This window comes from Eucyclogobius newberryi, unplaced genomic scaffold (assembly GCF_026437365.1).
Source record: "Eucyclogobius newberryi isolate DKJ021-1_F unplaced genomic scaffold, fEucNew1.0.hap1 SCAF_271, whole genome shotgun sequence".
In the NCBI taxonomy this organism is placed as follows: Eukaryota; Metazoa; Chordata; class Actinopteri; order Gobiiformes; family Gobiidae; genus Eucyclogobius; species Eucyclogobius newberryi.
Window position 1 is genome coordinate 82,235 of NW_027315914.1, and position 12,766 is coordinate 95,000.

General features: G+C 55.3%; 1 protein-coding gene across 2 annotated transcripts in view; it reads right to left on the bottom strand.

Moving 5' to 3' along the window:
- The window catches only part of LOC140372644 (syntaxin-18-like), a 37,899-nt gene that overhangs the window by 22,103 nt on the left and 3,030 nt on the right, over positions 1-12,766 (bottom strand). The window contains exons 2-4 of one of the 2 annotated variants that reach the window (XM_072459762.1): positions 12,567-12,634; positions 11,562-11,677; positions 3,363-3,437 (exon numbers count right to left, since the gene is read on the bottom strand). In XM_072459762.1, the coding sequence (XP_072315863.1) occupies positions 3,363-3,437; positions 11,562-11,677; positions 12,567-12,634 (259 nt within the window). Of the gene's footprint in view, positions 1-3,362; positions 3,441-11,561; positions 11,678-12,566; positions 12,635-12,766 lie in introns of both variants that reach the window. The other variant, XM_072459760.1, reaches the window with a different exon arrangement.

A 12,766-nucleotide genomic window follows, 5' to 3' on the forward strand; every position in this document is an offset into this window, starting at 1 on the left:
GCAGACACTGCGGAGACTGTAGAGACTGCAGAGGCTGCAGAGCAGACACTGCAGAGACTGTAGAGCAGACACTGCAGAGACTGTAGAGACTGCAGAGCAGACAGTGCAGAGACTGTAGAGCAGACACTGCAGAGACTGTAGAGCAGACACTGCAGAGACTGTAGAGCAGACACTGCAGAGACTGTAGAGCAGACACTGCAGAGACTGTACAGCAGACACTGCAGAGACTGTACAGCAGACACTGCAGAGACTGTACAGTAGACACTGCAGAGACTGTAGTGCAGAGACTGCAGAGACTGTAGAGCAGTAGAACAGACACTGTAGAGACTGTAGTACAGACACTGCAGAGACTGTAGAGCAGTAGTGCAGACACTGCAGAGACTGTAGTGTAGACACTGCAGAGACAGTAATGCAGACACTGCAGAGACAGTAATGCAGACACTGCAGAGACTGTAGAGCAGACACTGCAGAGACTGTAGAGCAGACACTGCAGAGACTGTAGAGACTGCAGAGGCTGCAGAGCAGACACTGTAGAGACTGTAGAGCAGACACTGCAGAGACTGTAGAGCAGACACTGCAGAGACTGTAGTGCAGACACTGCAGAGACTGTAGTGCAGACACTGAAGAGACTGCAGTGAGAGTGCAGTGCAGACACTGCAGAGACTGTAGTGCAGACACTGCAGAGACTGTAGAGACTGCAGAGGCTGCAGAGCAGACACTGCAGAGACTGTAGAGCAGACACTGCAGAGACTGTAGTGCAGACACTGAAGAGACTGCAGTGAGACTGCAGTGCAGACACTGCAGAGCCTATAGAGCAGACACTGCAGAGACTGTAGTGCAGACACTGCAGAGACTGTAGAGCAGACCCTGCAGAGACTGTAGAGCAGACACTGCAGAGACTGTAGAGACTGCAGAGCAGACACTGTAGACTGTAGAGCAGACACTGCAGAGAGACTGTAGTGCAGACACTGCAGAGACTGTAGTGTAGACACTGCAGAGACTGTAGTGCAGACACTGCAGAGACTGTAGAGACTGTAGTGCAGACACTGCAGAGACTGTAGAGCAGAGACTGCAGAGACTGCAGACACTGCAGAGACTGTAGTGCAGACACTGCAGAGACTGTAGAAACTGCAGAGGCTGCAGAGATTGTAGAGCAGACACTGCAGAGATTGTAGAGCAGACACTGCAGAGACTGTAGAGACTGCAGAGGCTGCAGAGCAGACACTGCAGAGACTGCAGAGCAGACACTGCAGAGACTGTAGAGCAGACACTGCAGAGACTGTAGTGCAGACACTGCAGAAACTGTACAGCAGACACTGCAGAGACTGTAGTGCAGAGACTGCAGAGACTGTAGAGCAGTAGTGCAGACACTGCAGAGACTGTAGTGTAGACACTGCAGAGACAGTAATGCAGACACTGCAGAGACAGTAATGCAGACACTGCAGAGACTGTAGAGCAGACACTGCAGAGACTGTAGAGCAGACACTGCAGAGACTATAGACTGCAGAGGCTGCAGAGCAGACATTGCAGAGACAGTAGAGCAGACACTGCAGAGACTGTAGTGCAGACACTGCAGAGACTGTAGTGCAGACACTGCAGAGACTGTACAGCAGACACTGCAGAGACTGTAGTGCAGACACTGCAGTTCCTGCAGTGCAGAGATTGCAGAGACTGTAGTACAGACACTGCAGAGACTGTAGTGCAGACACTGCAGAGACTGTAGAGCAGACACTGCAGTTCCTGCAGTGCAGAGATTGCAGAGACTGTAGTGTAGACACTGCAGAGACAGTAATGCAGACACTGCAGAGACAGTAATGCAGACACTGCAGAGACTATAGAGCAGACACTGAAGAGACTGTAGAGCAGACAGTGCAGAGACTGTAGAGACTGTAGTGCAGACACTGCAGAGACTGCAGAGCAGACACTGCAGAGAGACTGTAGTGCAGACACTGCAGAGACTGCAGAGCAGACACTGCAGAGACTGTAGTGCAGACACTGCAGAGCAGACACTGCAGAGACTGTAGTGCAGACACTGCAGAAACTGTACAGCAGACACTGCAGAGACTGTACAGCAGACACTGCAGAGACTGTACAGCAGACACTGCAGAGACTGTAGTGCAGAGACTGCAGAGACTGTAGAGCAGTAGAGCAGACACTGCAGAGACTGTAGTACAGACACTGCAGAGACTGTAGAGCAGTAGTGTAGACACTGCAGAGACAGTAATGCAGACACTGCAGAGACTGTAGAGACTGCAGAGACTGTAGAGACTGCAGAGGCTGCAGAGCAGACACTGCAGAGACTGTAGAGCAGACACTGCAGAGACTGTAGTGTAGACACTGCAGAGACTGTAGTGCAGACACTGCAGAAACTGTAGTGCAGACACTGCAGAGACTGTAGAGCAGACACTGCAGTTCCTGCAGTGCAGAGATTGCAGAGCCTGTAGTACAGACACTGCAGAGACTGTAATGCAGACACTGCAGAGACAGTAATTCAGACACTGCAGAGACTATAGAGCAGACACTGAAGAGACTGCAGTGCAGACACTGAAGAGCCTATAGAGCAGACAGTGCAGAGAGACTGTAGTGCAGACACTGCAGAGACTGTAGTGCAGAGACTGTAGAGACTGTAGTGCAGACACTGCAGAGACTGCAGAGCAGACACTGCAGAGAGACTGTAGTGCAAATAGATTTTCAAAGTTAGGGGCCTGGGGGGCCCTAACTTCCCAAGCAATTTCAGGGGCCCACAAGCGCGCGCTGAGTCATACGAACAAGATAAATGTGTTGCTTTAAACCTGGTTATTAGCATGTAAAACAAGTACTTTTATCTGTTATTTGATATGAAGAGCACAAATACTGAATCATATAAACCAGAGATCATGATCTTTAAAACTGTTTCGTTCAATATATTCATGTTTCTTATAAAATAAATACTGTTTAGAGCATTTGACACAAGGAGATCTTGTGGAATATATGAAATCACATCCTACAAAATAAACTACTAACATATAAACATTGCCCCGAAAATTAGACCGAGCATTTCCGAGGACACGTGAACGCAACAAAAACGCAGCGGCCAATCAGATGCCCGATTTCATCGATATTACATCACAGAGACCGCTTGGCCAATGAGAAGCGAGAAGACGTGTGAAGTGGGCGTGTCTGTCAAAACGAAACTTAAGCGATGAAAATGCCCCGAATATGGACAAATTACTAGTTAAATCTTAATTTTTTTTGAGGAGGGGCACGGCAGGCCCCGGGGGGCCCCCTCCTATTTCAAACTGCCGGCCCGCTGGAGATTCAACTGCTTGCGGGCCCCGGGCCCCCGTCTATTTTGCAGCCTGCAGGACTAAGCCCAGACTCACCTCTCAGGTAAGACTCGATGAGGTCCAGTATGGCTCCTCTGTGGTCTTTGGTCTGGGCTGAAGTCGCCTGTTTCTCTGCTGAACAAACACAAAACTCATCAGGACTAAACTACGGTCTGTCCAGATCAAATAAACACTAAAGAATTAGCAATACTCCCATTATTGTGAATGAGTACATTTCTACAGTCCCGCTACAGTCCCGCTACAGTCTACAGTCCCGCTACAGTCCCGCTACAGTCTACAGTCCCGCTACAGTCCCGCTACAGTCTACAGTCCCGCTACAGTCTACAGTCCGGCTACAGTCCCGCTACAGTCTACAGTCCCGCTACAGTCCCGCTACAGTCTACAGTCCCGCTACAGTCTACAGTCCCGCTACAGTCCCGCTACAGTCCCGCTACAGTCCCGCTACAGTCTACAGTCCCGCTACAGTCTACAGTCCCGCTACAGTCCCGCTACAGTCTACAGTCCCGCTACAGTCTACAGTCCCGCTACAGTCTACAGTCCAGCTACAGTCCCGCTACAGTCCCGCTACAGTCTACAGTCCCGCTACAGTCTACAGTCCCGCTACAGTCCCGCTACAGTCTACAGTCCCGCTACAGTCCCGCTACAGTCTACAGTCCCACTACAGTCCCGCTACAGTCTACAGTCCCGCTACAGTCCCGCTACAGTCTACAGTCCCGCTACAGTCTACAGTCCCGCTACAGTCCCGCTACAGTCTACAGTCCCGCTAAAGTCCCGCTACAGTCTACAGTCCCGCTACAGTCCCGCTACAGTCCTGCTACAGTCTACAGTCCCGCTACAGTCTACAGTCCCGCTACAGTCCCGCTACAGTCTACAGTCCCGCTACAGTCTACAGTCCCGCTACAGTCTACAGTCCCGCTACAGTCCCGCTACAGTCTACAGTCCCGCTACAGTCTACAGTCCCGCTACAGTCCCGCTACAGTCTACAGTCCCGCTACAGTCTACAGTCCCGCTACAGTCCCGCTACAATCTACAGTCCCGCTACAGTCCCGCTACAGTCTACAGTCCCGCTACAGTCTACAGTCCCGCTACAGTCTACAGTCCCGCTACAGTCCCGCTACAGTCTACAGTCCCGCTACAGTCTACAGTCCCGCTACAGTCCCGCTACAGTCTACAGTCCCGCTACAGTCTACAGTCCCGCTACAGTCTACAGTCCCGCTACAGTCTACAGTCCCGCTACAGTCCCGCTACAGTCTACAGTCCCGCTACAGTCTACAGTCCCGCTACAGTCCCGCTGCAGTCCCGCTACAGTCTACAGTCCCGCTACAGTCTACAGTCCCGCTACAGTCCCGCTACAGTCCCGCTACAGTCTCGCTACAGTCTCGCTACAGTCTACAGTCCAGCTACAGTCTACAGTCCAGCTACAGTCTACAGTCCCGCTACAGTCCCGCTACAGTCCCGCTACAGTCTACAGTCCCGCTACAGTCCCGCTACAGTCTACAGTCCCGCTACAGTCCCGCTACAGTCTACAGTCCTGCTACAGTCCCGCTACAGTCTACAGTCCCGCTACAGTCTACAGTCCCGCTACAGTCCCGCTACAGTCTACAGTCCCGCTACAGTCTACAGTCCCGCTACAGTCCCGCTACAGTCCAGCTACAGTCCCGCTACAGTCTACAGTCCCGCTACAGTCCCGCTACAGTCCCGCTACAGTCTACAGTGCCGCTACAGTCCCGCTACAGTCCCGCTACAGTCCCGCTACAGTTTAGAGTCCCGCTACAGTCTACAGTCCCGCTACAGTCCCACTACAGTCTATAGTCCTGCTACAGTCCCGCTACAGTCCCGCTGGAGTCCCGCTGCAGTCCCGCTGCAGTCCCGCTACAGTCCCGCTACAGTCTACAGTCCCGCTACAGTCCCGCTACAGTCCCGCTACAGTCCCGCTACAGTCCCGCTACAGTCTACAGTCCCGCTACAGTCCCACTACAGTCTATAGTCCTGCTACAGTCCCGCTACAGTCCGGGTGCAGTTCCGCTACAGTCCCGCTGCAGTCCCGCTGCAGTCCCGCTGCAGTCCCGCTGCAGTCCCGCTACAGTCCCGCTACAGGCCCGCTAGTCTACAGTCCCGCTACAGTTCCGCTAAAGTCTACAGTCCCGCTACATTCCCGCTGCAGTCCCGCTGCAGTCCCGCTGCAGTCCCGCTGCAGTCCCGCTGCAGTCCCGCTGCAGTCCCGCTGCAGTCTACAGTCCCACTACAGTCCGGCTACAGTCCGGCTACAGTCTACAGTCCCGCTACAGTCTACAGTCCCGCTACAGTCCCGCTACAGTCTACAGTCCCGCTACAGTCCCGCTACAGTCTACAGTCCCGCTACAGTCTACAGTCCCGCTACAGTCTACAGTCCCGCTACAGTCTACAGTCCCGCTACAGTCTACAGTCCGGCTACAGTCTACAGTCCCGCTACAGTCTACAGTCCCGCTACAGTCCCGCTACAGTCTACAGTCCCGCTACAGTCCCGCTGCAGTCTACAGTCCCACTACAGTCCGGCTACAGTCTACAGTCCTGCTACAGTCTACAGTCCCGCTACAGTCTACAGTCCCGCTACAGTCCCGCTACAATCCCGCTACAGTCCCGCTACAGTCTACAGTCCCGCTACAGTCTACAGTCCCGCTACAGTCTACAGTCCCGCTACAGTCTACAGTCCCGCTACAGTCTACAGTCCGGCTACAGTCTACAGTCCCGCTACAGTCTACAGTCCCGCTACAGTCTACAGTCCCGCTACAGTCTACAGTCCCGCTACAGTCCCGCTACAGTCTACAGTCCCGCTACAGTCCCGCTGCAGTCCCGCTGCAGTCTACAGTCCCACTACAGTCCGGCTACAGTCTACAGTCCCGCTACAGTCTACAGTCCCGCTACAGTCCCGCTACAGTCTACAGTCCCGCTACAGTCCCGCTACAGTCTACAGTCCCTCTACAGTCCTGCTATAGTCCGGGTGCAGTCCCGCTACAGTTCCGCTGCAGTCCCGCTACAGTCCCGCTACAGTCCCGCTACAGTCCGGGTGCAGTCCCGCTACAGTCTACAGTCCCGCTACAGTCCCGCTGCATTCCCGCTGCAGTCCCGCTGCAGTCCCGCTACAGTCCCGCTACAGTCCCGCTACAGTCCGGGTGCAGTCCCGCTACAGTCTGCAGTCCCGCTGCAGTCCCGCTGCAGTCCCGCTGCAGTCCCGCTACAGTCCCGCTACAGTCTACAGTCCCGCTGCATTCCCGCTACAGTCCCGCTACAGTCTACAGTCCCGCTACAGTCTACGGTCCCGCTACAGTCTACAGCCCCGCTACAGTCCCGCTACAGTCCCGCTGCAGTCCCGCTGCAGTCCCCCCGCTGCAGTCTACAGTCCCGCTGCAGTCCCGCTGCAGTCTACAGTCCCGCTGCAGTCCCGCTGCAGTCTACAGTCCCGCTGCAGTCCCGTTGCAGTCTACAGTCCCGCTACAGTCCCGCTACAGTCCCGCTGCAGTCCCGCTACAGTCCCGCTGCAGTCCCGCTGCAGTCCCGCTACAGTCCCGCTACAGTCCCGCTGCAGTCCCGCTGCAGTCCCGCTACAGTCCCGCTACAGTCCCGCTACAGTCTACAGTCCCGCTGCATTCCCGCTACAGTCCCGCTACAGTCTACAGTCCCGCTACAGTCTACAGTCCCGCTACAGTCCCGCTACAGTCCCGCTACAGTCCCGCTGCAGTTCCGCTGCAGTCCCCCCGCTGCAGTCTACAGTCCCGCTGCAGTCCCGCTGCAGTCTACAGTCCCGCTGCAGTCCCGCTGCAGTCCCGCTGCAGTCTACAGTCCCGCTGCAGTCCCGTTGCAGTCTACAGTCCCGCTACAGTCCCGCTACAGTCTACAGTCCAGCTACAGTCCCACTACAGTCTATAGTCCTGCTACAGTCCCGCTGGAGTCCCGCTGCAGTCCCGCTGCAGTCCCGCTACAGTCCCGCTACAGTCTACAGTCCCGCTACAGTCCCGCTACAGTCCCGCTACAGTCCCGCTACAGTCCCGCTACAGTCTACAGTCCCGCTACAGTCTACAGTCCCGCTACAGTCCCACTACAGTCTATAGTCCTGCTACAGTCCCGCTACAGTCTACAGTTCGGGTGCAGTCCGGGTGCAGTCCCGCTACAGTCCCGCTGCAGTCCCGCTACAGTCCCGCTACAGTCCGGGTGCAGTTCCGCTACAGTCCCGCTGCAGTCCCGCTGCAGTCCCGCTGCAGTCCCGCTACAGTCCCGCTAGTCTACAGTCCCGCTACAGTTCCGCTAAAGTCTACAGTCCCGCTACATTCCCGCTACAGTCCCGCTGCAGTCCCACTGCAGTCCCACTGCAGTCCCGCTGCAGTCCCGCTACAGTCCCGCTACAGTCCCGCTGCAGTCCCGCTGCAGTCCCGCTGCAGTCCCGCTACAGTCCCGCTACAGTCCCGCTGCAGTCCCGCTGCAGTCCCGCTGCAGTCTACAGTCCCACTACAGTCCGGCTACAGTCTACAGTCCCGCTACAGTCTACAGTCCCGCTACAGTCCCGCTACAGTCTACAGTCCCGCTACAGTCCCGCTACAGTCCCGCTACAGTCTACAGTCCCGCTACAGTCTACAGTCCCGCTACAGTCTACAGTCCCGCTACAGTCTACAGTCCCGCTACAGTCCCGCTACAATCCCGCTACAGTCTACAGTCCCGCTACAGTCTACAGTCCCGCTACAGTCTACAGTCCCGCTACAGTCCCGCTACAATCCCGCTACAGTCCCGCTACAGTCTACAGTCCCGCTACAGTCTACAGTCCAGCTACAGTCTACAGTCCCGCTACAATCTACAGTCCGGCTACAGTCTACAGTCCCGCTACAGTCTACAGTCCCGCTACAGTCCCGCTACAGTCTACAGTCCCGCTACAGTCCCGCTGCAGTCTACAGTCCCACTACAGTCCGGCTACAGTCTACAGTCCTGCTACAGTCTACAGTCCCGCTACAGTCTACAGTCCCGCTACAGTCCCGCTACAATCCCGCTACAGTCCCGCTACAGTCTACAGTCCCGCTACAGTCTACAGTCCCGCTACAGTCTACAGTCCCGCTACAGTCTACAGTCCGGCTACAGTCTACAGTCCGGCTACAGTCTACAGTCCCGCTACAGTCTACAGTCCCGCTACAGTCCCGCTACAGTCTACAGTCCCGCTGCAGTCCCGCTGCAGTCTACAGTCCCACTGCAGTCCGGCTACAGTCTACAGTCCCGCTACAGTCTACAGTCCCGCTACAGTCCCGCTACAGTCTACAGTCCCGCTACAGTCCCGCTACAGTCTACAGTCCCTCTACAGTCCTGCTATAGTCCGGGTGCAGTCCCGCTACAGTCCCGCTGCAGTCCCGCTACAGTCCCGCTACAGTCCCGCTACAGTCCCGCTACAGTCCCGCTACAGTCCGGGTGCAGTCCCGCTACAGTCTACAGTCCCGCTACAGTCCCGCTGCATTCCCGCTGCAGTCCCGCTGCAGTCCCGCTACAGTCCCGCTACAGTCCCGCTACAGTCCGGGTGCAGTCCCGCTACAGTCTGCAGTCCCGCTGCAGTCCCGCTGCAGTCCCGCTGCAGTCCCGCTGCAGTCCCGCTGCAGTCCCGCTACAGTCCCGCTACAGTCTACAGTCCCGCTGCATTCCCGCTACAGTCCCGCTACAGTCTACAGTCCCGCTACAGTCTACAGTCCCGCTACAGTCTACAGCCCCGCTACAGTCCCGCTACAGTCCCGCTGCAGTCCCGCTGCAGTCCCGCTGCAGTCCCCCCGCTGCAGTCCCCCCGCTGCAGTCTACAGTCCCGCTGCAGTCCCGCTGCAGTCTACAGTCCCGCTGCAGTCCCGCTGCAGTCTACAGTCCCGCTGCAGTCCCGTTGCAGTCTACAGTCCCGCTACAGTCCCGCTACAGTCCCGCTGCAGTCCCGCTACAGTCCCGCTACAGTCCCGCTGCAGTCCCGCTGCAGTCCCGCTGCAGTCCCGCTACAGTCCCGCTGCAGTCCCGCTGCAGTCCCGCTACAGTCCCGCTACAGTCCCGCTACAGTCCCGCTACAGTCTACAGTCCCGCTGCATTCCCGCTACAGTCCCGCTACAGTCTACAGTCCCGCTACAGTCCCGCTACAGTCCCGCTGCAGTCCCGCTGCAGTCCCCCCGCTGCAGTCTACAGTCCCGCTGCAGTCCCGCTGCAGTCTACAGTCCCGCTGCAGTCCCGCTGCAGTCTACAGTCCCGCTGCAGTCCCGTTGCAGTCTACAGTCCCGCTACAGTCCCGCTACAGTCCCGCTGCAGTCCCGCTACAGTCTACAGTCCCGCTACAGTCTACAGTCCCGCTACAGTCCCGCTACAGTCTACAGTCCCGCTACAGTCTACAGTCCCGCTACAGTCTACAGTCCCGCTACAGTCCCGCTACAGTCCCGCTACAGTCTACAGTCCCGCTACAGTCCCGCTACAGTCTACAGTCCCGCTACAGTCTACAGTCCCGCTACAGTCTACAGTCCCGCTACAGTCCCGCTACAGTCTAGTCCCGCTACAGTCTACAGTCCCGCTACAGTCCCGCTACAGTCTACAGTCCCGCTACAGTCTACAGTCCCGCTACAGTCTACAGTCCCGCTACAGTCTACAGTCCCGCTACAGTCCCGCTGCAGTCCCGCTACAGTCCCGCTACAGTCTACAGTCCCGCTACAGTCTACAGTCCCGCTACAGTCCCGCTACAGTCTACAGTCCCGCTACAGTCTCGCTACAGTCTACAGTCCAGCTACAGTCTACAGTCCAGCTACAGTCTACAGTCCCGCTACAGTCTACAGTCCCGCTACAGTCCCGCTACAGTCCCGCTACAGTCTACAGTCCCGCTACAGTCCCGCTACAGTCTACAGTCCCGCTACAGTCTACAGTCCCGCTACAGTCCCGCTACAGTCCAGCTACAGTCCCGCTACAGTCTACAGTCCCGCTACAGTCCCGCTACAGTCCCGCTACAGTCTACAGTGCCGCTACAGTCCCGCTACAGTCCCGCTACAGTCCCGCTACAGTTTAGAGTCCCGCTACAGTCTACAGTCCCGCTACAGTCCCGCTACAGTCTACAGTCCAGCTACAGTCCCACTACAGTCTATAGTCCTGCTACAGTCCCGCTACAGTCCCGCTGGAGTCCCGCTGCAGTCCCGCTACAGTCCCGCTACAGTCTACAGTCCCGCTACAGTCCCGCTACAGTCCCGCTACAGTCCCGCTACAGTCTACAGTCCCGCTACAGTCTACAGTCCCGCTACAGTCCCACTACAGTCTATAGTCCTGCTACAGTCCCGCTACAGTCCCGCTGCAGTCCCGCTGCAGTCTACAGTCCCGCTACAGTCCCGCTGCAGTCCCGCTGCAGTCCCGCTACAGTCTACAGTCCCGCTACAGTCCTGCTACAGTCCCGCTGCAGTCCCGCTACAGTCTACAGTCCCGCTACAGTCTACAGTCCCGCTGCAGTCTACAGTCCCGCTGCAGTCCCGCTGCAGTCTACAGTCCCGCTGCAGTCCCGCTGCAGTCTACAGTCCCGCTGCAGTCCCGCTGCAGTCTACAGTCCCGCTACAGTCCCGCTGCAGTCCCGCTGCAGTCGCGCTGCAGTCTACAGTCCCGCTGCAGTCCCGCTGCAGTCCCGCTGCAGTCGCGCTGCAGTCTACAGTCCCGCTGCAGTCCCGCTGCAGTCTACAGTCCCGCTACAGTCCCGCTGCAGTCCCGCTGCAGTCGCGCTGCAGTCTGCAGTCCCGCTGCAGTCCCGCTGCAGTCTGCAGTCGCGCTGCAGTCGCGCTGCAGTCTGCAGTCCCGCTGCAGTCGCGCTGCAGTCTGCAGTCCCGCTGCAGTCCCGCTGCAGTCTGCAGTCGCGCTGCAGTCCCGCTGCAGTCTGCAGTCGCGCTGCAGTCGCGCTGCAGTCTGCAGTCCCGCTGCAGTCCCGCTGCAGTCTGCAGTCGCGCTGCAGTCGCGCTGCAGTCTGCAGTCGCGCTGCAGTCGCGCTGCAGTCGCGCTGCAGTCTGCAGTCCCGCTGCAGTCGCGCTGCAGTCTGCAGTCCCGCTGCAGTCCCGCTGCAGTCTGCAGTCGCGCTGCAGTCGCGCTGCAGTCTGCAGTCCCGCTGCAGTCGCGCTGCAGTCTGCAGTCCCGCTGCAGTCTGCAGTCCCGCTGCAGTCCCGCTGCAGTCTGCAGTCGCGCTGCAGTCGCGCTGCAGTCTGCAGTCCCGCTGCAGTCCCGCTGCAGTCCCGCACAGACCTTCGTGCCGGAGGCTCCTGATGGCCTCGGAGCAGGTTCTCATGAAGATCTGAGCGTCCTGGTCGATCTGGTCTCTCTCACTGTCCGTCATACGACTCACTTCAGATGAGATCAGGCTAAATACAAAACACAGGATAAATAAGACAAAACACAGTAAAAAACACACAGTGTGGGGTTCAAACTTGGGCTTAGTCTTTACACTTTAGTTGTTTGTTTGTTTTATTTTTTCATTTATTTATTCAGAGGAAATCAAATGAAAGAAAGTGTCCTTTTCGTCTGCACCCTGTCAAATACAAAACACAAAATAAAACAAAGAGATATCCTGATGAACTGCAAAGAATATATCCAATAATAAAATGATCAATAAAATGTACAAAGACCAAAAAAACACCATACAAAATGGGATAAATGATGCAAAGCCAGAGTTGTGTGTCGTCTCTTTGTAATCTCTGGTCCTGTTCTATGTCTGTTGTGTGTTTTATTTTTAAACAAACTCAAATTTTAAAAAAATTGAATCGGGAACAAACTTAATTTACATTTTAGAGATAAGAATAAATGTTCTCTTTATTAGTATTTTTCTGTGTAATTCTTTGTAAATGCATGAAATGCATAGTTTAAATATATATATATAAATGAATAAATGTGAGGATTAATGCATAATATTTGTTCTCTGGACCATGCAGACTATATTATCTTTGAACATTGATACTTTTTAAACACATTTTGAACCAAATAAAAGGTGTTTATGTGACTGAAGCTAATAATATTCATGAAATAATGTATTATTGATGAAAATCAGAAATAGATTTTTTTTGGGACATTTTGATTTAATATGGTCTCTGTTATAAAGGTCTTTTAATGTGTGTTTTAGAGTCAGAATCAGAATATGTTTATTGCCATGAAAATAATTCAAAAACATAGGAACTTGTCTTGGTGCTGGATGCAATGAAAAGAAGAAGTGATGGAGTCAAACGTCAGCATTAGAACCACGGGGGAAGAGTTTACCTTCCAGCGCTCACGTAGTCTTTCCGATACTGCAGCAGGAAGTCTTTGAGTTTGGAGATGTTTAAGACCTGTCAGAATAAAAGCACAGATGTTTAGACCTGATCGCTTCACAAATCCAAACCCGGCATGTGTACAGAACACATTTGATCAGGAGCAGATTCTCTCGCAATGATCGAGCCTAAACAAATGCAATTTTCTCG